Source organism: Staurois parvus, unplaced genomic scaffold (genome assembly GCF_062004578.1).
Source record: "Staurois parvus isolate SC_StPar_1 unplaced genomic scaffold, SC_StPar_1.0 ptg001231l, whole genome shotgun sequence".
Lineage (NCBI taxonomy): Eukaryota > Metazoa > Chordata > Amphibia > Anura > Ranidae > Staurois > Staurois parvus.
The window spans coordinates 276,389-304,006 of record NW_028319027.1 but is presented as its reverse complement, the minus strand read 5'-3'; the positions used below and the strand labels follow the sequence as shown (position 1 = coordinate 304,006).

The following is a 27,618-nucleotide window of genomic DNA, read 5'->3' as shown; positions in this document are numbered from 1 at the left end:
TGTGTATTGATGGATGGTGGGCAGAATGTCTCTCCTAGTGTTTCTGCCCCAGCCTTGAGGTCCCTTCTTTGGCGGCTGTGTTGTCTTGTCTTGTGTATTGATGGATGGTGGGCAGAATGTCTCTCCTAGTGTTTCTGCCCCAGCCTTGAGGTCCCTTCTTTGGCTGTGTTGTCTAGTCTTGTGTATTGATGGATGGTGGGCAGAACGTCTCTCCTAGTGTGTCTGTCCCAGCCTTGAGGTCCCTTCTTTGGCTGTGTTGTCTATTCTTGTGTATTGATGGATGGTGGGCAGAAAGTCTCTTCTAGTGTTTCTTCCCCAGCCTTGGCGTTCCTTCTTTGACTGTGTTGTCTATTCTTGTGTATTGATGGTTTGGTGGGCAGAACGTCTCTCCTAGTGTTTCTGCCCCAGCCTTGAGGTCCCTTCTTTGGCTGTGTTGTGTAGTCTTGTGTATTGATGGATGGTGGGCAGAATGTCTCTCCTAGTGTTTCTGCCCCAGCCTTGAGGTCCCTTCTTTGGCGGCTGTGTTGTCTTGTCTTGTGTATTGATGGATGGTGGGCAGAATGTCTCTCCTAGTGTTTCTGCCCCAGCCTTGAGGTTCCTTCTTTGGCTGTGTTGTCTAGTCTTGTGTATTGATGGATGGTGGGCAGAACGTCTTTCCTAGTGTTTCTGCCTCAGCCTTGAGGTCCCTTCTTTGGCTGTGTTGTCTAGTCTTGTGTATTGATGGATGGTGGGCAGAACGTCTCTCCTAGTGTTTCCACCTCAGCCTTGAGGTCCCTTCTTTGGCTGTGTTGTCTAGTCTTGTGTATTGATGGATGGTGGGCAGAACGTCTCTCCTAGTGTTTCTGTCCCAGCCTTGAGGTCCCTTCTTTGGCTGTGTTGTCTAGTCTTGTGTATTGATGGATGGTGGGCAGAACGTCTCTCCTAGTGTTTCTGCCCCAGCCTTGAGGTCCCTTCTTTGGCTGTGTTGTCTAGTCTTATGTATTGATGGATGGTGGGCAGAACGTCTCTCCTAGTGTTTCTGCCTCAGCCTTGAGGTCCCTTCTTTGGCTGTGTTGTCTAGTCTTGTGTATTGATGGATGGTGGGCAGAACGTCTCTCCTAGTGTTTCTGTCCCAGCCTTGAGGTCCCTTCTTTGGCTGCGTTGTCTAGTCTTGTGTATTGATGGATGGTGGGCAGAACGTCTCTCCTAGTGTTTCTACCTCAGCCTTGAGGTCCCTTCTTTGGCTGTGTTGTCTAGTCTTGTGTATTGATGGATGGTGGGCAGAATGTCTCTCCTAGTGTTTCTGCCCCAGCCTTGAGGCCCCTTCTTTGACTGTGTTGTCAAGTCTTGTGTATTGATGGATGGTGGGCAGAACGTCTCTTCTAGTGTTTCTTCCCCAGCCTTGGCGTTCCTTCTTTGGCTGTGTTGTCTATTCTTGTGTATTGATGGATGGTGGGCAGAACGTCTCTCCTAGTGTTTCTGCCCCAGAGTGAGGTCCCTTCTTTGACTGTGTTGTCTATTCTTGTGTATTGATGGATGGTGGGCAGAATGTCTCTCCTAGTATTTCTGCCCCAGCCTTGAGGTCCCTTGTTTGGCTGTGTTGTCTAGTCTTGTGTATTGATGGATGGTGGGCAGAACGTCTCTCCTAGTGTTTCTGCCCAAGCCTTGAGGTCCCTTCTTTGGCTGTGTTGTCTAGTCTTGTGTATTGATGGATGGTGGGCAGAATGTCTCTCCTAGTGTTTCCACCTCAGCCTTGAGGTCCCTTCTTTGGCTGTGTTGTCTAGTCTTGTGTATTGATGGATGGTGGGCAGAACGTCTCTCCTAGTGTTTCTGTCCCAGCCTTGAGGTCCCTTCTTTGGCTGTGTTGTCTAGTCTTGTGTATTGATGGATGGTGGGCAGAACGTCTCTCCTAGTGTTTCTTCCCCAGCCTTGGCGTTCCTTCTTTGGCTGTGTTGTCTAGTCTTGTGTATTGATGGATGGTGGGCAGAACGTCTCTCCTAGTGTTTCTGCCCCAGCCTTGAGGTCCCTTCTTTGGCTGTGTTGTCTAGTCTTGTGTATTGATGGATGGTGGGCAGAACGTCTCTCCTAGTGTTTCTGTCCCAGCCTTGAGGTCCCTTCTTTGGCTGTGTTGTCTAGTCTTGTGTATTGATGGATGGTGGGCAGAATGTCTCTCCTAGTGTTTCTGCCCCAGCCTTGGCGTCCCTTCTTTGGCTGTGTTGTCTAGTCTTGTGTATTGATGAATGGTGGGCAGAATGTCTCTCCTAGTGTTTCTGCCCCAGCCTTGAGGTCCCTTCTTTGGCTGTGTTGTCTAGTCTTGTGTATTGATGGATGGTGGGCAGAACGTCTCTCCTAGTGTTTCTGCCTCAGCCTTGAGGTCCCTTCTTTGGCTGTGTTGTCTAGTCTTGTGTATTGATGGATGGTGGGCAGAACGTCTCTCCTAGTGTTTCTGTCCCAGCCTTGAGGCCCCTTCTTTGACTGTGTTGTCTAGTCTTGTGTATTGATGGATGGTGGGCAGAATGTCTCTTCTAGTGTTTCTTCCCCAGCCTTGGCGTTCCTTCTTTGACTGTGTTGTCTATTCTTGTGTATTGATGGATGGTGGGCAGAATGTCTCTCCTAGTGTTTCTGCCCCAGCCTTGAGGTCCCTTCTTTGGCTGTGTTGTCTAGTCTTGTGTATTGATGGATGGTGGGCAGAACGTCTTTCCTAGTGTTTCTGCCTCAGCCTTGAGGTCCCTTCTTTGGCTGTGTTGTCTAGTCTTGTGTATTGATGGATGGTGGGCAGAACGTCTCTCCTAGTGTTTCCACCTCAGCCTTGAGGTCCCTTCTTTGGCTGTGTTGTCTAGTCTTGTGTATTGATGGATGGTGGGCAGAACGTCTCTCCTAGTGTTTCTGTCCCAGCCTTGAGGTCCCTTCTTTGGCTGTGTTGTCTAGTCTTGTGTATTGATGGATGGTGGGCAGAACGTCTCTACTAGTGTTTCTGCCCCAGCCTTGAGGTCCCTTCTTTAGCTGTGTTGTCTAGTCTTGTGTATTGATGGATGGTGGGCAGAACGTCTCTCCTAGTGTTTCTGCCTCAGCCTTGAGGTCCCTTCTTTGGCTGTGTTGTCTAGTCTTGTGTATTGATGGATGGTGGGCAGAACGTCTCTCCTAGTGTTTCTGTCCCAGCCTTGAGGTCCCTTCTTTGGCTGCGTTGTCTAGTCTTGTGTATTGATGGATGGTGGGCAGAACGTCTCTCCTAGTGTTTCTACCTCAGCCTTGAGGTCCCTTCTTTGGCTGTGTTGTCTAGTCTTGTGTATTGATGGATGGTGGGCAGAACGTCTCTCCTAGTGTTTCTGCCCCAGCCTTGAGGCCCCTTCTTTGACTGTGTTGTCTAGTCTTGTGTATTGATGGATGGTGGGCAGAACGTCTCTTCTAGTGTTTCTTCCCCAGCCTTGGCGTTCCTTCTTTGGCTGTGTTGTCTATTCTTGTGTATTGATGGATGGTGGGCAGAACGTCTCTCCTAGTGTTTCTGCCCCAGAGTGAGGTCCCTTCTTTGACTGTGTTGTCTATTCTTGTGTATTGATGGATGGTGGGCAGAATGTCTCTCCTAGTATTTCTGCCCCAGCCTTGAGGTCCCTTGTTTGGCTGTGTTGTCTAGTCTTGTGTATTGATGGATGGTGGGCAGAACGTCTCTCCTAGTGTTTCTGCCCCAGCCTTGAGGTCCCTTCTTTGGCTGTGTTGTCTAGTCTTGTGTATTGATGGATGGTGGGCAGAACGTCTCTCCTAGTGTTTCTGTCCCAGCCTTGAGGTCCCTTCTTTGGCTGTGTTGTCTAGTCTTGTGTATTGATGGATGGTGGGCAGAACGTCTCTCCTAGTGTTTCTTCCCCAGCCTTTGCGTTCCTTCTTTGGCTGTGTTGTCTAGTCTTGTGTATTGATGGATGGTGGGCAGAACGTCTCTCCTAGTGTTTCTGCCCCAGCCTTGAGGTCCCTTCTTTGGCTGTGTTGTCTAGTCTTGTGTATTGATGGATGGTGGGCAGAACGTCTCTCCTAGTGTTTCTGTCCCAGCCTTGAGGTCCCTTCTTTGGCTGTGTTGTCTAGTCTTGTGTATTGATGGATGGTGGGCAGAACGTCTCTCCTAGTGTTTCTGTCCCAGCCTTGAGGTCCCTTCTTTGGCTGTGTTGTCTAGTCTTGTGTATTGATGGATGGTGGGCAGAACGTCTCTCCTAGTGTTTCTGCCCCAGCCTTGAGGCCCCTTCTTTGACTGTGTTGTCTAGTCTTGTGTATTGATGGATGGTGGGCAGAACGTCTCTCCTAGTGTTTCTGCCCCAGCCTTGAGGTCCCTTCTTTGGCTGTGTTTTGTAGTCTTGTGTATTGATGGATGGTGGGCAGAACGTCTCTCCTAGTGTTTCTGTCCCAGCCTTGAGGTCCCTTCTTTGGCTGTGTTGTCTATTCTTGTGTATTGATGGATGGTGGGCAGAACGTCTCTTCTAGTGTTTCTTCCCCAGCCTTGGCGTTCCTTCTTTGACTGTGTTGTGTAGTCTTGTGTATTGATGGATGGTGGGCAGAATGTCTCTCCTAGTGTTTCTGCCCCAGCCTTGAGGTCCCTTCTTTGGCGGCTGTGTTGTCTTGTCTTGTGTATTGATGGATGGTGGGCAGAATGTCTCTCCTAGTGTTTCTGCCCCAGCCTTGAGGTCCCTTCTTTGGCTGTGTTGTCTAGTCTTGTGTATTGATGGATGGTGGGCAGAACGTCTCTCCTAGTGTGTCTGTCCCAGCCTTGAGGTCCCTTCTTTGGCTGTGTTGTCTATTCTTGTGTATTGATGGATGGTGGGCAGAAAGTCTCTTCTAGTGTTTCTTCCCCAGCCTTGGCGTTCCTTCTTTGACTGTGTTGTCTATTCTTGTGTATTGATGGATGGTGGGCAGAACGTCTCTCCTAGTGTTTCTGCCCCAGCCTTGAGGTCCCTTCTTTGGCTGTGTTGTGTAGTCTTGTGTATTGATGGATGGTGGGCAGAATGTCTCTCCTAGTGTTTCTGCCCCAGCCTTGAGGTCCCTTCTTTGGCGGCTGTGTTGTCTTGTCTTGTGTATTGATGGATGGTGGGCAGAATGTCTCTCCTAGTGTTTCTGCCCCAGCCTTGAGGTTCCTTCTTTGGCTGTGTTGTCTAGTCTTGTGTATTGATGGATGGTGGGCAGAACGTCTTTCCTAGTGTTTCTGCCTCAGCCTTGAGGTCCCTTCTTTGGCTGTGTTGTCTAGTCTTGTGTATTGATGGATGGTGGGCAGAACGTCTCTCCTAGTGTTTCCACCTCAGCCTTGAGGTCCCTTCTTTGGCTGTGTTGTCTAGTCTTGTGTATTGATGGATGGTGGGCAGAACGTCTCTCCTAGTGTTTCTGTCCCAGCCTTGAGGTCCCTTCTTTGGCTGTGTTGTCTAGTCTTGTGTATTGATGGATGGTGGGCAGAACGTCTCTCCTAGTGTTTCTGCCCCAGCCTTGAGGTCCCTTCTTTGGCTGTGTTGTCTAGTCTTATGTATTGATGGATGGTGGGCAGAACGTCTCTCCTAGTGTTTCTGCCTCAGCCTTGAGGTCCCTTCTTTGGCTGTGTTGTCTAGTCTTGTGTATTGATGGATGGTGGGCAGAACGTCTCTCCTAGTGTTTCTGTCCCAGCCTTGAGGTCCCTTCTTTGGCTGCGTTGTCTAGTCTTGTGTATTGATGGATGGTGGGCAGAACGTCTCTCCTAGTGTTTCTACCTCAGCCTTGGCGTTCCTTCTTTGGCTGTGTTGTCTATTCTTGTGTATTGATGGATGGTGGGCAGAACGTCTCTCCTAGTGTTTCTGCCCCAGAGTGAGGTCCCTTCTTTGACTGTGTTGTCTATTCTTGTGTATTGATGGATGGTGGGCAGAATGTCTCTCCTAGTATTTCTGCCCCAGCCTTGAGGTCCCTTGTTTGGCTGTGTTGTCTAGTCTTGTGTATTGATGGATGGTGGGCAGAACGTCTCTCCTAGTGTTTCTGCCCCAGCCTTGAGGTCCCTTCTTTGGCTGTGTTGTCTAGTCTTGTGTATTGATGGATGGTGGGCAGAACGTCTCTCCTAGTGTTTCTGTCCCAGCCTTGAGGTCCCTTCTTTGGCTGTGTTGTCTAGTCTTGTGTATTGATGGATGGTGGGCAGAACGTCTCTCCTAGTGTTTCTTCCCCAGCCTTTGCGTTCCTTCTTTGGCTGTGTTGTCTAGTCTTGTGTATTGATGGATGGTGGGCAGAACGTCTCTCCTAGTGTTTCTGTCCCAGCCTTGAGGTCCCTTCTTTGGCTGTGTTGTCTAGTCTTGTGTATTGATGGATGGTGGGCAGAACGTCTCTCCTAGTGTTTCTGCCCCAGCCTTGAGGCCCCTTCTTTGACTGTGTTGTCTAGTCTTGTGTATTGATGGATGGTGGGCAGAACGTCTCTCCTAGTGTTTCTGCCCCAGCCTTGAGGTCCCTTCTTTGGCTGTGTTTTGTAGTCTTGTGTATTGATGGATGGTGGGCAGAACGTCTCTCCTAGTGTTTCTGTCCCAGCCTTGAGGTCCCTTCTTTGGCTGTGTTGTCTATTCTTGTGTATTGATGGATGGTGGGCAGAACGTCTCTTCTAGTGTTTCTTCCCCAGCCTTGGCGTTCCTTCTTTGACTGTGTTGTGTAGTCTTGTGTATTGATGGATGGTGGGCAGAATGTCTCTCCTAGTGTTTCTGCCCCAGCCTTGAGGTCCCTTCTTTGGCGGCTGTGTTGTCTTGTCTTGTGTATTGATGGATGGTGGGCAGAATGTCTCTCCTAGTGTTTCTGCCCCAGCCTTGAGGTCCCTTCTTTGGCTGTGTTGTCTAGTCTTGTGTATTGATGGATGGTGGGCAGAACGTCTCTCCTAGTGTGTCTGTCCCAGCCTTGAGGTCCCTTCTTTGGCTGTGTTGTCTATTCTTGTGTATTGATGGATGGTGGGCAGAAAGTCTCTTCTAGTGTTTCTTCCCCAGCCTTGGCGTTCCTTCTTTGACTGTGTTGTCTATTCTTGTGTATTGATGGTTTGGTGGGCAGAACGTCTCTCCTAGTGTTTCTGCCCCAGCCTTGAGGTCCCTTCTTTGGCTGTGTTGTGTAGTCTTGTGTATTGATGGATGGTGGGCAGAATGTCTCTCCTAGTGTTTCTGCCCCAGCCTTGAGGTCCCTTCTTTGGCGGCTGTGTTGTCTTGTCTTGTGTATTGATGGATGGTGGGCAGAATGTCTCTCCTAGTGTTTCTGCCCCAGCCTTGAGGTTCCTTCTTTGGCTGTGTTGTCTAGTCTTGTGTATTGATGGATGGTGGGCAGAACGTCTTTCCTAGTGTTTCTGCCTCAGCCTTGAGGTCCCTTCTTTGGCTGTGTTGTCTAGTCTTGTGTATTGATGGATGGTGGGCAGAACGTCTCTCCTAGTGTTTCCACCTCAGCCTTGAGGTCCCTTCTTTGGCTGTGTTGTCTAGTCTTGTGTATTGATGGATGGTGGGCAGAACGTCTCTCCTAGTGTTTCTGTCCCAGCCTTGAGGTCCCTTCTTTGGCTGTGTTGTCTAGTCTTGTGTATTGATGGATGGTGGGCAGAACGTCTCTCCTAGTGTTTCTGCCCCAGCCTTGAGGTCCCTTCTTTGGCTGTGTTGTCTAGTCTTATGTATTGATGGATGGTGGGCAGAACGTCTCTCCTAGTGTTTCTGCCTCAGCCTTGAGGTCCCTTCTTTGGCTGTGTTGTCTAGTCTTGTGTATTGATGGATGGTGGGCAGAACGTCTCTCCTAGTGTTTCTGTCCCAGCCTTGAGGTCCCTTCTTTGGCTGCGTTGTCTAGTCTTGTGTATTGATGGATGGTGGGCAGAACGTCTCTCCTAGTGTTTCTACCTCAGCCTTGAGGTCCCTTCTTTGGCTGTGTTGTCTAGTCTTGTGTATTGATGGATGGTGGGCAGAATGTCTCTCCTAGTGTTTCTGCCCCAGCCTTGAGGCCCCTTCTTTGACTGTGTTGTCAAGTCTTGTGTATTGATGGATGGTGGGCAGAACGTCTCTTCTAGTGTTTCTTCCCCAGCCTTGGCGTTCCTCCTTTGGCTGTGTTGTCTATTCTTGTGTATTGATGGATGGTGGGCAGAACGTCTCTCCTAGTGTTTCTGCCCCAGAGTGAGGTCCCTTCTTTGACTGTGTTGTCTATTCTTGTGTATTGATGGATGGTGGGCAGAATGTCTCTCCTAGTATTTCTGCCCCAGCCTTGAGGTCCCTTGTTTGGCTGTGTTGTCTAGTCTTGTGTATTGATGGATGGTGGGCAGAACGTCTCTCCTAGTGTTTCTGCCCAAGCCTTGAGGTCCCTTCTTTGGCTGTGTTGTCTAGTCTTGTGTATTGATGGATGGTGGGCAGAACGTCTCTCCTAGTGTTTCTGCCCCAGCCTTGAGGTCCCTTCTTTGGCTGTGTTGTCTAGTCTTGTGTATTGATGGATGGTGGGCAGAACGTCTCTCCTAGTGTTTCTTCCCCAGCCTTGGCGTTCCTTCTTTGGCTGTGTTGTCTAGTCTTGTGTATTGATGGATGGTGGGCAGAACGTCTCTCCTAGTGTTTCTGCCCCAGCCTTGAGGTCCCTTCTTTGGCTGTGTTGTCTAGTCTTGTGTATTGATGGATGGTGGGCAGAACATCTCTCCTAGTGTTTCTGCCTCAGCCTTGAGGTCCCTTCTTTGGCTGTGTTGTCTAGTCTTGTGTATTGATGGATGGTGGGCAGAACGTCTCTCCTAGTATTTCTGTCCCAGCCTTGAGGTCCCTTCTTTGGCTGTGTTGTCTAGTCTTGTGTATTGATGGATGGTGGGCAGAACGTCTCTCCTAGTGTTTCTGCCCCAGCCTTGAGGCCCCTTCTTTGACTGTGTTGTCTAGTCTTGTGTATTGATGGATGGTGGGCAGAACGTCTCTCCTAGTGTTTCTGCCCCAGCCTTGAGGTCCCTTCTTTGGCTGTGTTTTGTAGTCTTGTGTATTGATGGATGGTGGGCAGAACGTCTCTCCTAGTGTTTCTGTCCCAGCCTTGAGGTCCCTTCTTTGGCTGTGTTGTCTATTCTTGTGTATTGATGGATGGTGGGCAGAACGTCTCTTCTAGTGTTTCTTCCCCAGCCTTGGCGTTCCTTCTTTGACTGTGTTGTCTATTCTTGTGTATTGATGGATGGTGGGCAGAATGTCTCTCCTAGTGTTTCTGCCCAGCCTTGAGGTCCCTTCTTTGCTGTGTTGTGTAGTCTTGTGTATTGATGGATGGTGGGCAGAACGTCTCTCCTAGTGTTTCTGTCCCAGCCTTGAGGTCCCTTCTTTGGCTGTGTTGTCTATTCTTGTGTATTGATGGATGGTGGGCAGAACGTCTCTTCTAGTGTTTCTTCCCCAGCCTTGGCGTTCCTTCTTTGACTGTGTTGTCTATTCTTGTGTATTGATGGATGGTGGGCAGAATGTCTCTCCTAGTGTTTCTGCCCCAGACTTGAGGTCCCTTCTTTGGCTGTGTTGTGTAGTCTTGTGTATTGATGGATGGTGGGCAGAATGTCTCTCCTAGTGTTTCTGCCCCAGCCTTGAGGTCCCTTCTTTGGCGGCTGTGTTGTCTTGTCTTGTGTATTGATGGATGGTGGGCAGAATGTCTCTCCTAGTGTTTCTGCCCCAGCCTTGAGGTCCCTTCTTTGGCTGTGTTGTCTAGTCTTGTGTATTGATGGATGGTGGGCAGAACGTCTTTCCTAGTGTTTCTGCCTCAGCCTTGAGGTCCCTTCTTTGGCTGTGTTGTCTAGTCTTGTGTATTGATGGATGGTGGGCAGAATGTCTCTGCTAGTGTTTCCACCTCAGCCTTGAGGTCCCTTCTTTGGCTGTGTTGTCTAGTCTTGTGTATTGATGGATGGTGGGCAGAACGTCTCTCCTAGTGTTTCTGTCCCAGCCTTGAGGTCCCTTCTTTGGCTGTGTTGTCTAGTCTTGTGTATTGATGGATGGTGGGCAGAACGTCTCTCCTAGTGTGTCTGTCCCAGCTTGAGGTCCCTTCTTTGGCTGTGTTGTCTATTCTTGTGTATTGATGGATGGTGGGCAGAACGTCTCTCCTAGTGTTTCTGTCCCAGCCTTGAGGTCCCTTCTTTGGCTGTGTTGTCTAGTCTTGTGTATTGATGGATGGTGGGCAGAACGTCTCTCCTAGTGTTTCTGCCTCAGCCTTGAGGTCCCTTCTTTGGCTGTGTTCTAGTCTTGTGTATTGATGGATGGTGGGCAGAACGTCTCTCCTAGTGTTTCTGTCCCAGCCTTGAGGTCCCTTCTTTGGCTGCGTTGTCTAGTCTTGTGTATTGATGGATGGTGGGCAGAACGTCTCTCCTAGTGTTTCTACCTCAGCCTTGAGGTCCCTTCTTTGGCTGTGTTGTCTAGTCTTGTGTATTGATGGATGGTGGGCAGAATGTCTCTCCTAGTGTTTCTTCCCCAGCCTTGGCGTTCCTTCTTTGGCTGTGTTGTCTATTCTTGTGTATTGATGGATGGTGGGCAGAACGTCTCTCCTAGTGTTTCTGCCCCAGAGTGAGGTCCCTTCTTTGACTGTGTTGTCTATTCTTGTGTATTGATGGATGGTGGGCAGAATGTCTCTCCTAGTATTTCTGCCCCAGCCTTGAGGTCCCTTGTTTGGCTGTGTTGTCTAGTCTTGTGTATTGATGGATGGTGGGCAGAACGTCTCTCCTAGTGTTTCTGCCCCAGCCTTGAGGTCCCTTCTTTGGCTGTGTTGTCTAGTCTTGTGTATTGATGGATGGTGGGCAGAACGTCTCTCCTAGTGTTTCTGTCCCAGCCTTGAGGTCCCTTCTTTGGCTGTGTTGTCTAGTCTTGTGTATTGATGGATGGTGGGCAGAACGTCTCTCCTAGTGTTTCTGCCTCAGCCTTGAGGTCCCTTCTTTGGCTGTGTTGTCTAGTCTTGTGTATTGATGGATGGTGGGCAGAGCGTCTCTCCTAGTGTTTCTGTCCCAGCCTTGAGGTCCCTTCTTTGGCTGTGTTGTCTAGTCTTGTGTATTGATGGATGGTGGGCAGAACGTCTCTCCTAGTGTTTCTGCCCCAGCCTTGAGGCCCCTTCTTTGACTGTGTTGTCTAGTCTTGTGTATTGATGGATGGTGGGCAGAACGTCTCTCCTAGTGTTTCTGCCCCAGCCTTGAGGTCCCTTCTTTGGCTGTGTTGTCTTGTCTTGTGTATTGATGGATGGTGGGCAGAACATCTCTCCTAGTGTTTCTGTCCCAGCCTTGAGGTCCCTTCTTTGGCTGTGTTGTCTAGTCTTGTGTATTGATGGATGGTGGGCAGAATGTCTCTCCTAGTGTTTCTGCCCCAGCCTTGAGGTCCCTTCTTTGGCTGTGTTGTCTAGTCTTGTGTATTGATGGATGGTGGGCAGAATGTCTCTCCTAGTGTTTCTGCCCCAGCCCTGAGGTCCCTTCTTTGGCTGTGTTGTCTAGTCTTGTGTATTGATGGATGGTGGGCAGAATGTCTCTCCTAGTTTTTCTGCCCCAGCCTTGAGGTTCCTTCTTTGGCTGTGTTGTCTAGTCTTGTGTATTGATGGATGGTGGGCAGAATGTCTCTCCTAGTGTTTCTGCCCCAGCCTTGGTGTTCCTTCTTTGGCTGTGTTGTGTAGTCTTGTGTATTGATGGATGGTGGGCAGAATGTCTCTCCTAGTGTCTCTGCCCCAGCCTTGAGGTTCCTTCTTTTGCTGTGTTGTCTAGTCTTGTGTATTGATGGATAGTGGGCAGAATGTCTCTCCTAGTGTTTCTTCCCCAGCCTTTGTGTTTCTTCTTCGACTATGTTGTCTAGTTTTGTTATTGTGATGGTGGGGTAAGTTAGCTGGGGACTGGAGGGCAGCACAAAATTCTAGCTCAAGTGAGTAAAGTGGTATAAATCCTACCTTGGGCTACAGGTCGTAGTGTCAGGAAGTTCTGGTGATTACTATGATTCAATAAGGACATTTGGTGCTTGCCTGGTACTACATAGCTCCTATTTAATTCTAGAGGGGATAAACGATGTATGAAGAGTCTCTGACACCTGCGGAGGGGGACAGTTCTGTCACCTTCTTGGAAGAATTTTTGGGATACTGTTTGTTGCCCCAGGAAGCCTGCTGATTGATAAGTCAGGATTGTCTATCTATATGCTGTAACTGCTCATACTGACCCATGTGGAAGAACAAACAGAGGCCGATGTATGAGATATTTGGGCTTCTGTGAAGAGTGTGACTATTTTCATGTTTCCCTCACTGGTTAAAGGCCATCAACACCTTAATACGCATTCACAATCATAGTTTCCAAAGCTGCTCCACTTATCCAAGCATTAACATTAAATAGTTAACCCATCAAATTAATAAAAATATAAGACCACCAAGTGAGGTAATCCGAAGCACACAACAGACTGCTTTTGATTTCAGACCTCCCTCTACCCTCAATGGACTGGTTTATTGAGGGACACCATAAATACCTATAAGGTGTAAGCAGCAATATATGACATTTTGTTGGGTTTAGATGGGCTTTAATTCTGTGAATCACTGGGGTTGATTTGCTGTATACAAACAGGCTGTTCAGTTTGCAAGAGAAGTTGCACTTTGCAAGGGACTTTTCCCCAGCGCTGGTTTAATGTGGTGAAATTTCAATTTGCACATCACAGGCATGGGAAATGAAAGCAAAAACATGATTAAATTTAGATAGTCGTCGGAGATTCATCTCATACTCTTAGCTCTGGGGAAAATTCCCTTGCAAAGTTCAACTTCCTCTGCAAAGTGAACAGTCTATTTATCTTCAGTAAACCAACCCTACTAATTCCAGGGCAAGCATGAAGATCTGGACATCTGAGTTTCTTCGTTTCATCATCTGTGTTCTTGTTTTGGTGACTCACAATGTAGCCAAACTATTGTGTTGGCGGGAGCACTTACAAGGGGAGATCAGCAATGGCAGCCCCCATGTGACAAGTCTGTTTAAAGGGGCCCCAAATACACCTTGTTATCCTCACCATCTCCTCCAGGCCATTGATGACCATCAGGTGAGCCTTCTTATCCTCACAGTGTTTCTTGGCGTAATTCCAAGGCCGTGCATACCGGGACAGGTAGTAGCAGTTTAGGCCATTGTGTGTCCATTCCGAACCACACAATGGATCAACGGTGCCTGGAAAGGGAAGAGAGAAAGAGTGGAGGAAAGAAATGAGATGAAAGGGAGGGAGAGAGAGAAAGGGGAAAGAGATAAGGAGAAAAAAAGAAGAGGAAGGAGAGAGAGCGAGAGAAAGGGAAGAAATAGAAGGAGAGGAGAGGGTGAAAGGGGAGAGATAGAAGGAGAGGAGAGGGTGAAAGGGAAGAGATAGAAGGAGAGGAGAGGGTGATTACACTCACATTCATTTGTCTCATTATCCTATTTTAATTTACAGAAAAACTGAAAAGGTCTCGTTATGTTGGAGACTAGTGGGTGGGTTTTCCTCCTGCATCTATATTTTGTATAGGAAGGCCAAGGATAAGTCCTGGACAGGAGATATGTGTCCCGTTTGCATTAAGCTCCCATTAAGGGGGATGACTTGAACACGTATTGAGTACTCAGGAGTTCTCGTACAGTTTTTTCCAGGCTTTCATCCAGCACAAAGAAATTGGGGGCTCATCCGGGATTTATACCCAAAGCAGAGAGATGCACTATAAGGGAATGATTATTGTTTCTGCATATTTACCTGACTGAAGAACATGTGTTTGTTATATGTATAGTCCTGAGAATAAGACATTAGAAAAATGTATACAGAATCACTAAACCTTCCCCTAAAATTTAACATAAAGCATGGATGGCAACTGTTCCTGGATTGCTGTGATGTTCCCACATCTTGGTCCTCTGTCCTGATGATGCTGTGACCTGGACTGCTTCCCAGGATTACAGCATCACCCTTGTTTGAGTATCTGACCATGTACAATAACTCTGAATATAGGGTATTGACTGAGAGGATCCCAATCGTAAGTGGGTATATTTAGAGTCAAGACCACTGGGAAGGTGGGTGGGTCTGAGTTGTGATGCCCAGAAGGTGGGCAGGTCAATTGAAGGTTGTGGGTGGGGATGACAGTGTGCCGGGAACTGGGGTCTAATGTTTTAGTAAGGCATAATAATTGTGAATAAAATCTGTGGCTCAGAGGGTTTTGGAAAATGAAGGGATGGAGGATAAGTGCGCTGATTTCCGAAATAGGAAAAACATACCATTGTTGTTGCGGAGTCCATCTGTTAGTTTCCCCACTGCAGCCAAAATCCTCTGATTGTCACTGGAAAGAGAACCTGCAACAAGAACAATGCAAGAATCAATATGTCTGCCTTCATTAGTGGGGGCATGGGGGATAAAGAAGAGAGGAACACAAGGAGTGTCTCACAATGTGTGGGCTGCTTGTGGGGGACCTTTAACTTCATCGTGAAAAGCCAACTCTAGTTGGGGAGAGTTTAGATTCTCAGTCTGGGATGATGAAAGCAGGAGAACAGTTTCCATTCTACTCAACATCTACACTGGATGGGTCTGATCTTTAAATAGTCATTTATGAGTTGTATGATTTTCTTCAGGCTGAACAAAATCAACTCATATTCAGGAGAATCAAACATTTTCAGATTCATCTGATTTTATGACTTGCTCATCGTCATTGGTGATGATAAAGTGGAGAGAGATGTCTCCACAGATAGAAATGAAACCCCCAGCAGAGGTCCTGCCCATTCCTGTCTCTATAAAAAAGGTGCTTTTATTGCTGTTTGCCTCCCCATTGGAGAAAATGCAACTCGTTTCCTGGAAGAACTCTCCCCACTGGGGACACTGGAATAAAACACCTATACAGGACCTAATCCTGTCTCAGAGTTTTGGTTGAAATCAGGCCTCCAAGGAAGATTGCAGCGAGTTGAAGAGCATTCAATTCTCCAGTTTTTATGAATGTTCCAATATCTTCTTCCCAGAAGAATACTGCATGTTATAACCATGGTGGGGAGGGGGATGGTCAGGTGTTTACAAAATGTGGCCATATATCCGTATCTTCCCACTTTTATATACTGTTCACTGTGTATTGATTGCATTGGTTATACCAGTCTTTCTCAACTTTTTTAACATGGAGGAACCCATGATAACAGTTACCATTGATAAAAATTACTAGCTTGTGAGCAGCTGCATCCAAGCCTTCCATCATAAAGTGCAATGCAAAGAGTCGGATGCCGTGGTGTAAAGCACACCGCCACTGATCTCTAGAGCAGTGTAGACGTGTTCTATGGAATGACCAATCACGCTTCTCTGTCTGGCAATTCGATGGGCGTGTCTGGGTTTGGCAGTTGCCAGGAGAACGGTACTTGCCTGACTGCACTCCCAAGTGTAAAGTTTGGTGGAGGGGGAATATGGTGTGGGGTTGTTTTTCAGGGGTTGGGCTTCCAGTGAAGGGAACTCTTAAGGCTACATTTTGGACAATTTCATGCTCCCAACTTTGAGGGAAGAGTTTGGGGATGGCCCCTTCCTGTTCCAACATGACTGCACAACAAGGCACAAAGCAAGGTCCATAAAGACATGGAGGAGCCAGTTTGGGGTGGAGGAACTTGACTGTCCTGCACAGAGTCCTGACCTCAACCCCATAGAACACCTTTGGGATGAATTAGAGCGGAGACTGCGAGCCAGGCCTCCTCCCCCGACATCAGTGCCTGACCTGACAAATGTGCTTCTGGAAGAATGGTCCAACCTTCCCATAGACACCCTCCTAAACCTTGTGGACGGCCTTCCCAGAAGAGGTGAAGCTGTTATAGCTGCAAAGGGCGGGGCCAACTCAATATTGAACCCTACAGACTAAGACTGGGGGGCCATTAAAGGTCATGTGTGTGGAAAGGGCGGGGCCAACTCAATATTGAACCCTACGGACTAAGACTTGGGGGCCATTAAAGGTCATGTGTGTGGAAAGGGCGGGGCCAACTCAATATTGAACCCTACAGACTAAGACTGGGGGGCCATTAAAGGTCATGTGTGTGGAAAGGGCGGGGCCAACTCAATATTGAACCCTACGGACTAAGACTGGGGGGCCATTAAAGGTCATGTGTGTGGAAAGGCAGGCGGCCCGATACTAAGTTGGGACAATAAAGTGCATATGTTTAATTCTGTCAACTATTTATACTTTAATTCTTGAGAGTAGGTGCATAAATTGGGGCAGGCTGGTAGGGGCCCCAGAGCATTACTTTGCCCAGGGGCCCATGAGGCTATTAAGATGGCCCTGTGTGGAACATTAGTGTGATGTCAGCTCCTTACATTTGTGGTCACTTGGAAGAATCCTCCCTTACAGATAGCTGAAAAGATAATCAGTGTCAGTGGTTACTCAATTGAGAGGAAAAAGCGCTTATTTCTCAATGAACCCCCAGCAGCCTCTGGAGGAACCGTAGGGTTCCATGGGATACAGGTTGAGAAACCCTGGGTTATACAACTGAACATTGACCTCAGTGATCTCCATTCTTCCAGAAGGTGGCTTTCCTAGAAGACATTTTCACACATCTAAGAGGGGACCCGAGGAGGGAAACCCAAGAATCTAAGTGTAATCATTGGCCATGACCACTGGAATGACACAAAAGTGTTCATGGGTTGGGACCCCTTTATCTTATGTCTGGAAAGTCAAACGCTCACATGCAGAACATTTAATATGATTCAAGATAATCGGAATCTGAAATGAAGTTCTGTTCTACACAGAATTGTTTGGTCTAGGAGGGCAGAGATCACCCACATAAACAGACCCTTTTCTGGAGTGCTTTCAAAAATTAAAACAAAATAAGCAAAAAAAAAAAAAACAGTGGAATAGAGATTAGTCGAGATGTTCCATTGCCAGAAAAACATCGGCCTTTAGTAAGAATAGTGAAAATCCTAAGCTTTGGTTGCTATACGATTATTTAGAAGGCCTGAAAATGTCCAGCCTCCAATCAGATTGATCCTAAGGAATAAAAGTACAACAATTGCCCTGACACGCCCAGATGTCAACAAACCACTCCCGTTCACACTGAACTTTTTCCCTGCTTTGCAGATCTGGCCTTCACCATGTCCTGAAATATTGGTTCTTGGGAGGTTTGCATTGGACAGATCTAACACAAGCCATTATTCTTACCTGTGATTTCATCCGACAGAAAAAGGTTCACCAGCGACTCGATATTGTTCACTTTACTTGCCACACCATATTCTGAGGAGAAAGGAAATCAGTCTTTAGTCCTCCAAACCTTACAAATGTTCATCTTCTCAGATGTTTCTGCTGCCCCCGTAAACCATCAAACAGGAGGGCTGAGCCATATACAGATCCCTTCCATCTCCTCATCTCCACGACATGAGGGGGAGGCATTCTGTAGTCTGGCAGGGGAAAATAGGACTGGGATCAGGGGCGTATTCACCACAAGGCAAACAAGGCATTTGCCTAAGGTGGCATTTTTCAAAGGGGGGGGCAGCATGAGGACCATGTGGGTCTGTGAGAGGCTACGGGCTGCTTGGCTGTGCATGTAGACCCCGACTCTCATTCCTGGGGATGTCCAGAGCTGTGAAGGTGAGTGTTTATCTCTCTCTCTCTGGGTGGGGTGGTGGATGTATGGGGGTGGTGGAAGGCTCTCTGTACCAAAACAATAAATAAATAATCAAATTCCAGCAATTTTAACTCCTCCCCCTCCAGAGAATTCCCCCCTCCCCCCTCCTGACCAAGCTATTTTTGTTCAATACGGCGCTGCATTACTTTAACCAACAATTGCGTGGTCATGCAACGCTGCACCCAAATGAAATTTACGGCCCTTTTCCCCACAAATAGAACTTTCTTTTGGTTGTATTTGATCACCTCTGCGTTTTTTATTTTTTGCGCTATAAACAAAAATTACAAACAATTTTGACAAAATTTTTTTTTTCAGTTTTTTCTATAAAACATATGCAGTGAAAAAATTTTAAAAAAGCTAATTTCTTCATAAATTTCGGCCAAAATGTATTCTGCAACATGTCTTCTCTAGAAAGAAAATCCCAATACGTGTCAGTTAATTGGTTTACGTGAAAGTTATAGCGTTTACAAATGGCGGTATAGATACTGGGATTAAAAAAATATATTTTCAACTAGTAATGGCGGCGATCAGCGACTTATAGCGGGACTGCGGCGGGCATTCTGACATGGTGGGGAACTGACTAACTGCCACTGACATCCCCAGTGACACCAATACAGTGATCACTGCTAATAAAAAGCACTGACACTGTATAAATGGCACTGGGCAGGAAGGAGTTAACATCTGGGGCCATCAAAGGGTTAACTGTGTGCTGTGTTACTAGGGAGACATGCTGTGCAGAGATACAAAGCAGCATGTCCCTGCTGGCAGGAGAGAGACCCATGTTCAGAGGCAACTGACAACTCATAGGGCCCCTGGGCAATAGGGGATCATGGGTCCCCAAACTCAAAAAAGCCTATGAAAAAGGTACCAGGGGCATCTCATAGGGCCCCCTACTGACCCCGGGCCCTAGGGCAGTGCCCGAGTTTCCAAATGGTCAGTCCGCCCCTGCCCGTATTGTTTGCATACAGACCTCTTGCCTGTCAGTGGTCCTTGGCGATCGCCGGCTGCCGGCAGGCAATCTCCGTCCGGGACCCGGTGATCAACATCTGTAGCCGCCAGTCTCCTACCCATAGATACAAACATGATTTTGCGCAGCCCCGCCGCCCTGTAGCCGTACTTCTACTATAGAGCGGTCGGGAAGCAGTTAATGATACTTAAAGGTCAACATTGAATATGAAAAATCCCCTTAAATAACATGTCTGGGGGGTCCCCTGACCCTGTGAAGGGACACATCTGTACGACGTATACAACCTACTACAGAACAACGACATCTACAAACAGATAAAATGGGTTTATATTGCAGTGAAATGACAGATCTCGGCCTCTCGGAATTTATCACCAAAGTGGACAGAAATTCTGTTTATCTATACCAGGCCCTTATCCTGGCTCCGGGTTTGCTAGGGGGACAAAAAACACAATCCATACCGGATTTGTATCCTAGCATGCAGGTCAGGAGGGGGGGTAGATGAGTGTGTGCTCCCCATGACCCACATTAGCCCACAACATGGGAGGTACTTGGCCAATGCACCCTGTTACCATGTGAATAGGAGAAGGGCCTCATCCCAACAAACCTGCCTTGGTGTTTGGGGGTTGGGGCTGTGGATGGTGTGTGGGGGGGGGTTATTGGAATACAGAAGATCCCTTCAACAAATAGTGGGCCCCCAGATTCCACTCCCCCTATCTAAACGAGTATAGAACGGTGTAAGACATACGAAAAAAAAAAAATGTCCCATGATGCACACGCATCATCAAATCCTTTCAACAGCAATAAAGAGCCAATCACAAAGAATGGTGCCAGCCAATCCACCGAAAGATGAAAATTGTACTAACATGATCTGCCACGTCACTCACAATGACCAAATGACATTCAGGAAGATCAATCCACCACTGCTCAAGGAACATCTAGTAATCCTTGGAGGAACCTTAGGGTTGATGATGTGGTCTGTTAAGAAATGCCCCTCCCCCCTCTTACATTGGTGGTCAGTGAGAAGAATCCATCTCTAAACAGGTCACAACTGTTATCTGTGAAACGAGAGGCTCCGCTGGTGCTGTGCAGTTGGTTCTGCAATTTAACATTGGCCCCAGCAAATTACATTGTAGGAGGGCAATTCACCACTGCTCAAGGAACACCTAGCAACCCCAAGAGGAGCCTTACAGTTCTACAGAACCCTGGTTGAGGATGTGGCCTGTGAAGAAATGCCCTCCCACTTACATTAGAGATGGATTCTTTTCACTGACCACCAATGAAAGGGGGGGAGGGTGGGCCCATTTCTTTACAGACCACATTCTCAACCAGGGTTCTGTAGAACCGTAGGGTTCCTCCACGGGTTGCTAAGTGTTCCTTAAGCAGTGGTGGATTGACGTCCCACAATGTAATTTTCTGGGGCCAATGTTAAATTGCAGAACCAACCGCATGGCACCAGTGGAGCCTCTCATTTCACAGATAACAGTTGTGACCTGTTTAGTGATAGTTTCTTCTCAATGACCACCAAACGGGTCACAACTCTTATCTGTAAAATGAGAGGCTCCACTGGTGCCATGCGGTTGGTTCTGCAAAGTAACATTGGTCCCAGCAAATTACATCATGGGGGGTCTGTCCACCACTGCTCAAGGAACACTTAGCAACCCCTGGAGTAACCCAACGGTTCTAGAGAACCCTGGTTGAGGATGTGGCCTGTGAAGAAATGCCCCCCTTTACATTGGTGGTCAGTAAGAAGAATCCATCTCTAAACAGGTCACAACTGTTATCTGTGAAACGAGAGGCTTCGCTGGTGCCATGCAGTTGGTTCTGCAAAGTAACATTGGCCCCAGCAAATTACATCGTGGGAGGTCTGTCCACCACTGCTCAAGGAACACCTAGAAACCCCCAAAGGTTACATCATGGGGGTCTGTCCACCACTGCTCAAGGAACACTTAGCAACCCCTCGAGTAACGCTACGGTTCTACAGAACCCTGGTTGAGAATGGGGTCTGTAAAGAAATGCCCCCCCCCCTTTCATTGGTGGTCAGTGGGAAGAATCCATCTCTAAACAGGTCATAACTGTTATCTGTGAAATGAGAGGCTCTACTGGTGCCATGCGGTTGGTTCTGCAAAGCAACATTAGCTCCAGAAAATTACATCGTGGGAGGTGAATTCATCACTGCTCAAGGAACATCTAGCAACCCCTGGAGGAACTCTACATTTCTATAAAACCCTGGTTCAGGATGTGGCCTGTGAAGAAATGCCCCCCCCCCCCCCCTTACATTGCTCAAGGAGCACCTAGCAACCCCTGGAGAAACCCAAGGTTCTACAGAACCCTGAATGAGAATGTCTGGTATAGACAATGGATCGCTCAGCCTTCACAAATAGGACATTGACAAAGAAAATCCTTGAACTGCACCTCTGTCATGGGTTGATTTGCTGAGGAAAAGATAGACACACACTGCTCATGTTCATGTATGAGGCCCTCCTGGTCTTTGCATCTCTTCCTTGACCTGAGGATCTCATCAACGTTTTTGGGACCAACAGTCCCTTGTTTACATCCTGAATGTTATCACTGCTCAGATAGATGACAGGTTTCAGCTTTTCCAAACCCCGCAAAACCTACTATTGAAGTCCTTCATGAAGCTTTCAAAATTGGTCAGTTTCTCCATCCTTTGTAAACCTGGAAAACAAGAATATTCAAAAGGTAAAAAGACTAGAACTCCCATGTCACCCAGTGTAACCCTTCCCCCCCCCCCCCGAACCCAAAGTCCCCACTTACTCTCCACATATAGTTGGTCCAGTCTGAAGTGCACCTCAGTTCTCATATTCCTCAGCTTCACCTCCATGCTGCGCTCCGTCTCACCCACCCCCTGACCTGCCGGATAAAAAGAGAGAGCAGGGCGTTGTCACCCTATAACAGGAAATCTCTGAACAAAAACATTTGTGGCAGGATCATTAGGGATCGGTTTAATCAGCTGTTCACCTACTAAAGATGTCCAAAAAAACCTCATGAAAGTACACATGGTGTGCGAATATTCCCGTCCTTGTGTCCCCCTGACATGTCCCCCTCACACCAGGCAGTTCTGCTGTGTAACAAATGTATAAGCTGCAGCTATGAAAACCTGACCTAATCGCACATTATTTATAAACATCGATCAGATGGGAGATAGAGAGATACAAAGTAACATTGTTTATAAACATCGATCAGACGGGAGATAGAGAGATACAAAGTAACATTGTTTATAAACATCGATCAGACGGGAGATAGAGAGATACAAAGTAACATTGTTTATAAACATCGATCAGATGGGAGATAGAGATACAAAGTAACATTGTTTATAAACATCGATCAGACGGGAGATAGAGAGATACAAAGTAACATTGTTTATAAACATTGATCAGACGGGAGATGGAGAGATACAAAGTAACATTTATAAACATCGATCAGATGGGAGATAGAGAGATACAAAGTAACATTGTTTATAAACGTCGATCAGACGGGAGATGGAGAGATACAAAGTAACATTGTTTATAAACGTCGATCAGACGGGAGATGGAGAGATAGAAAGTAACATTGTTTATAAACATCGATCAGACGGGAGATGGAGAGATACAAAGTAACATTGTTTATAAACGTCGATCAGACGGGAGATGGAGAGATACAAAGTAACATTGTTTATAAACGTCGATCAGACGGGAGATGGAGATATACAAAGTAACATTGTTTATAAACGTCGATCAGACGGGAGATGGAGAGATACAAAGTAACATTGTTTATAAACGTCGATCAGACGGGAGATGGAGAGATACAAAGTAACATTGTTTATAAACGTCGATCAGACGGGAGATGGAGAGATACAAAGTAACATTGTTTATAAACGTCGATCAGACGGGAGACGGAGAGATACAAAGTGACATTGTTTATAAACATCGATCAGACGGGAGATATAGAGATACAAAGTAACATTGTTTATAAACATCGATCAGACGGGAGATAGAGAGATACAAAGTAACATTGTTTATAAACATTGATCAGACGGGAGACGGAGAGATACAAAGTAACATTGTTTATAAACATCGATCAGACGGGAGACAGAGAGATACAAAGTAACATTGTTTATAAACATCGATCAGACGGGAGATAGAGAGATACAAAGTAACATTGTTTACAAACATCAATCAGACGGGAGATAGAGAGATACAAAGTAACATTGTTTACAAACATCGATCAGACGGGAGATAGAGAGATACAAAGTAACATTGTTTCTTTTGCAGTTACTGTTACTTTGTCCTGCGGTCCATATGGATAACCTACCATTGATGTGTGACCTCATCCCTGACCATCCCTTTCCTCCTCTTCTCACATTAACACTTCTTGTTTCTGACTATTTGCTTCATATTTATTTTTATCTTTCTAACCACTAATAATAAACGGTTGTTTTGTTTTCCTTTTTTTTTTTGTTTCTGCATTAAAACAAAAACTTCCAAATGAAAGTAACCCTTCATCCCTGTGTGGATATCTTTGCTCTGCTTGGTATGGGAATCCCCATGGAAGAGTCATGTTATACCGGACAGCCTCTGTGATGTCATTCCTTCTGGTCTCTGCAGTCATCATATTCAATAATGTCCCTGAACTGGGACTACGTGGTGGGAAGATGGCGGGAACTCACGTGTGATGGTGACGATGAGGATGATGATGATGAAGAGGAGTCCAGTGCAGAGTGCCGACAGGGAGTAGATGAGGATTGAGGAAGGTTCCGGAATCCATCTTTTCATTGTAATTGCTGATAACAGAACACAACAATCACCGTTCAATGGAGAATCTCTACAACTCACAATGTATCACCAATGACACCAATCACATATCAACCACAGGACAACCCGGGACTACTAATGAATGACTAAAATCAAACTCTGCACAGTCCCACTCCTCCTGTCCCGGATGCCGGGTGTCATTCTCGGTATCTGTCCTTATACTGTATGTATGGACTCTGCACAGTCCCACTTCTCCTGTCCCGGATGTCGGGTGTCATTCTCGGTATGTGTCCCCATTCTGTATGTATGGATATTTTTATTTGTATAAACAAACAAATTACAAGGTAACAAAACTGTAACCATCATAAAAACAAATAGCACATAAACCAACAATCTAACAACTGCTTACATATTCTTCATGTCAAAAACACATCAGTTTAAATGAAATGAAAAGTTATACACAGAATTTTGATACTATAAATAAATTCCATCCCATAATTTTATATTCCTCCAGTATTTCCTTAGCTCTAAACTCTTTATCCACCTCAGCTCTGAGAGGACTACGTCTGCGACTCTCCTGGCCAGTATGGACTCTGCACAGTCCCACTTCTCCTGTCCCGGATGCCGGGTGTCATTCTCGGTATCTGTCCCCATTCTGTATGTATGGACTCTGCACAGTCCCACTTCTCCTGTCCCGGATGCCGGGTGTCATTCTCGGTATCTGACCTTATTCTGTATGTATGGACTCTGCACAGTCCCACTTCTCCTGTCCCGGATGCCGGGTGTCATTCTCGGTATCTGTCCCTATTCTGTATGTATGGACTCTGCACAGTCCCACTTCTCCTGTCCCGGATGCCGGGTGTCATTCTCGGTATCAGTCCCCATTCTGTATGTATAGACTCTGCACAGTCCCACTTCTCCTGTCCCGGATGCCGGGTGTCATTCTCGGTATCTGTCCCTATTCTGTATGTATGGACTCTGCACAGTCCCACTTCTCCTGTCCCGGATGCCGGGTGTCATTCTCGGTATCTATCCCCATTCTGTATGTGTGGACTCTGCACAGTCCCACTCCTCCTGTCCCGGATGCCGGGTGTCATTCTCGGTATCTGTCCCTATTCTGTATGTATGGACTCTGCACAGTCCCACTTCTCCTGTCCCGGATGCCGGGTGTCATTCTCGCTATCTGTCCCCATTCTGTATGTATGGACTCTGCACAGTCCCACTCCTCCTGTCCCAGATGCCGGGTGTCATTCTCTGTATCATATTTTCATACCTTGACTAATCTGGTTGGACACTCCATCTCCATTGGATTGTTTTGAGTCCTCCTGAAGACTTTGGAATTCCTGGTTTTCCACAGACATGTCCTGAAGATAGATAGATAATAGATAGATAATAGATAGATGATAGATAGATAGATAGATAGATAGATAGATAGATAGATAGATAGATAATAGATAGATAGATAGATAGATAGATAGATAGATAGATAGATAGATAGATAGATAGATAATAGATAGATGATAGATAATAGATAGATAGATAGATAGATAGATAGATAGATAGATAGATAATAGATAGATAGATAGATAGATAGATAGATAGATAGATAGATAGATAATAGATAGATAATAGATAGATAGACAGATAGATAATAGATAGATAGATAATAGATAGATAGATAATAGATAGATAATAGATAGATAATAGATAAATAGATAGATAGATAGATAGATAGATAGATAGATAGATAGATAGATAATAGATAGATAGATAGATAGATAGATAGATAGATAGATAGATAATAGATAGATAGATAGATAATAGATAGATAGATAGATAGATAGATAGATAGATAGATAGATAGATAATAGATAGATAGATAGATAGATAATAGATAGATAGATAGATAGATAGATAGATAGATAGATAGATAGATAGATAGATAGATAGATAATAGATAGATAATAGATAGATAGATAATAGATAGATAGATAATAGATAGATAGATAGATAGATAGATAGATAGATAGATAATAGATAGATAGATAATAGATAGATAGATAGATAGATAGATAGATAGATAGATAGATAGATAGATAGATAATAGATAGATAATAGATAGATAATAGATAGATAGATAGATAGATAGATAATAGATAGATAGATAATAGATAGATAGTAGATAGATAGATAGATAGATAGATAGATAGATAGATAGATAATAGATAGATAGATAGATAGATAGATAGATAGATAGATAGATAATAGATAGATAGATAGATAATAGATAGATAGATAGATAGATAGATAGATAGATAGATAATAGATAGATAGATAGATAGATAGATAGATAGATAGATAGATAATAGATAGATAGATAGATAATAGATAGATAATAGATAGATAGATAATAGATAGATAATAGATAGATAGATAGATAGATAGATAGATAGATAGATAGATAATAGATAGATAATAGATAGATAGATAATAGATAGATAATAGATAGATAGATAGATAGATAGATAGATAGATAGATAGATAGATAGATAGATAGATAATAGATAGATAGATAATAGATAGATAGATAGATAGATAGATAGATAGATAGATAGATAGATAGATAGATAATAGATAGATAATAGATAGATAGATAATAGATAGATAGATAATAGATAGATAATAGATAGATAGATAGATAGATAGATAGATAGATAGATAGATAGATAATAGATAGATAATAGATAGATAATAGATAGATAGATAATAGATAGATAATAGATAGATAATAGATAGATAGATAATAGATAGATAATAGATAGATAATAGATAGATAGATAATAGATAGATAATAGATAGATAATAGATAGATAGATAGATAGATAGATAGATAGATAGATAGATAATAGATAGATAGATAATAGATAGATAGATAGATAGATAGATAGATAGATAGATAATAGATAGATGGATAGATAATAGATAGATAGATAATAGATAGATAGATAGATAGATAGATAGATAGATAGATAGATAGATAGATAGATAATAGATAGATAGATAGATAGATAGATAGATAGATTGATAATTGATAGATAGATAGATAGATAGATAGATAGATAGATAATAGATAGATAGATAGATAGATAGATAGATAGATAGATAGATAGATAATAGATAGATAGATAATAGATAGATAGATAGATAATAGATAGATAGATAGATAGATAGATAGATAGATAGATAGATAGATAGATAGATAATAGATAGATAGATAATAGATAGATAGATAGATAGATAATAGATAGATAGATAGATAGATAGATAGATAGATAGATAGATAGATAGATAGATAATAGATAGATAATAGATAGATAGATAGATAGATAGATAGATAGATAGATAGATAGATAGATAATAGATAGATAATAGATAGATAGATAATAGATAGATAGATAGATAGATAATAGATAGATAATAGATAGATAGATAATAGATAGATAATAGATAGATAGATAGATAGATAATAGATAGATAGATAGATAGATAGATAGATAGATAGATAGATAATAGATAGATAGATAGATAGATAGATAGATAGATAGATAGATAGATAATAGATAATAGATAGATAGATAGATAGATAATAGATAGATAGATAGATAGATAGATAGATAGATAGATAGATAGATGATAGATTAGGTGATAGATTAGATGATACATACTGCAAATGATGGGTTCTTCTCTCACCTCGTAGTCTCAGGTTATGATGATAGAAGTTTCTCCTCTGATTTTCTTTCCTCTGTAATATTTATCCTCCCTCAGTCATTTCCAGTTAAATATTTCATAACCTAGAAGGTCACATGACTGATATTATTTCTGTGGTTATTGTTTATCTCACACAGCAGACGTCTCCTCTTATTACACAGGAATAATAGTAATAATCACACGGGCCTGACAACTGTGCGTCATGTTGGGCAATTACCACGTGGTAGATGTCCACCATAATACCTATGGTTACCTATGGTCATCTATGGTCATCTATGGTCATTTATGGTTACCTATGGTCATCTATGGTCATTTATGGTTACCTATGGTCATCTATGGTCATTTATGGTTACCTATGGTCATCTGTGGTCATTTATGGTCATATATGGTCATTTATAGTTGCTTATGGTCATCACATGGTCATCTATCCCACCATCTCATACATGTATGTAAGTTTATGTTTGTAGAAACTTAAAGATGGACTTCAAGCTTCAATGTGCACTGCTACCAGCTAACCATGGCCAGTAGAGCCATAGTGGAAAAGACAGCCACCTTGAAGTTCACTAGGTTGTGCCTCATAGATTTGTAAGGGTTAGAAAATGATGCCACACATGCCCCAATACCAAAGGTCAGAAACTGTAGTCGGTGAGTGTAGCCTCACCGTAAGC

At 44.7% G+C, this 27,618-nt stretch overlaps 1 protein-coding gene across 1 annotated transcript in view; it reads right to left on the bottom strand.

Annotated features, from left to right (window-relative positions):
• LOC149437989 (asialoglycoprotein receptor 1-like) overlaps window positions 1–24,543 on the bottom strand; it is a 38,827-nt gene extending 14,284 nt beyond the window's left edge. The window contains exons 1-7 of the mRNA XM_089660363.1: window positions 24,456–24,543; window positions 23,098–23,211; window positions 21,207–21,302; window positions 21,051–21,107; window positions 17,002–17,073; window positions 14,108–14,182; window positions 12,897–13,048 (exon numbers count right to left, since the gene is read on the bottom strand). Coding sequence (XP_089516489.1) covers window positions 12,897–13,048; window positions 14,108–14,182; window positions 17,002–17,073; window positions 21,051–21,107; window positions 21,207–21,302; window positions 23,098–23,211; window positions 24,456–24,543 — 654 coding nt within the window. The remainder of the gene's footprint in view (window positions 1–12,896; window positions 13,049–14,107; window positions 14,183–17,001; window positions 17,074–21,050; window positions 21,108–21,206; window positions 21,303–23,097; window positions 23,212–24,455) is intronic.
• Between the last annotated feature and the right edge of the window lie 3,075 nt (window positions 24,544–27,618).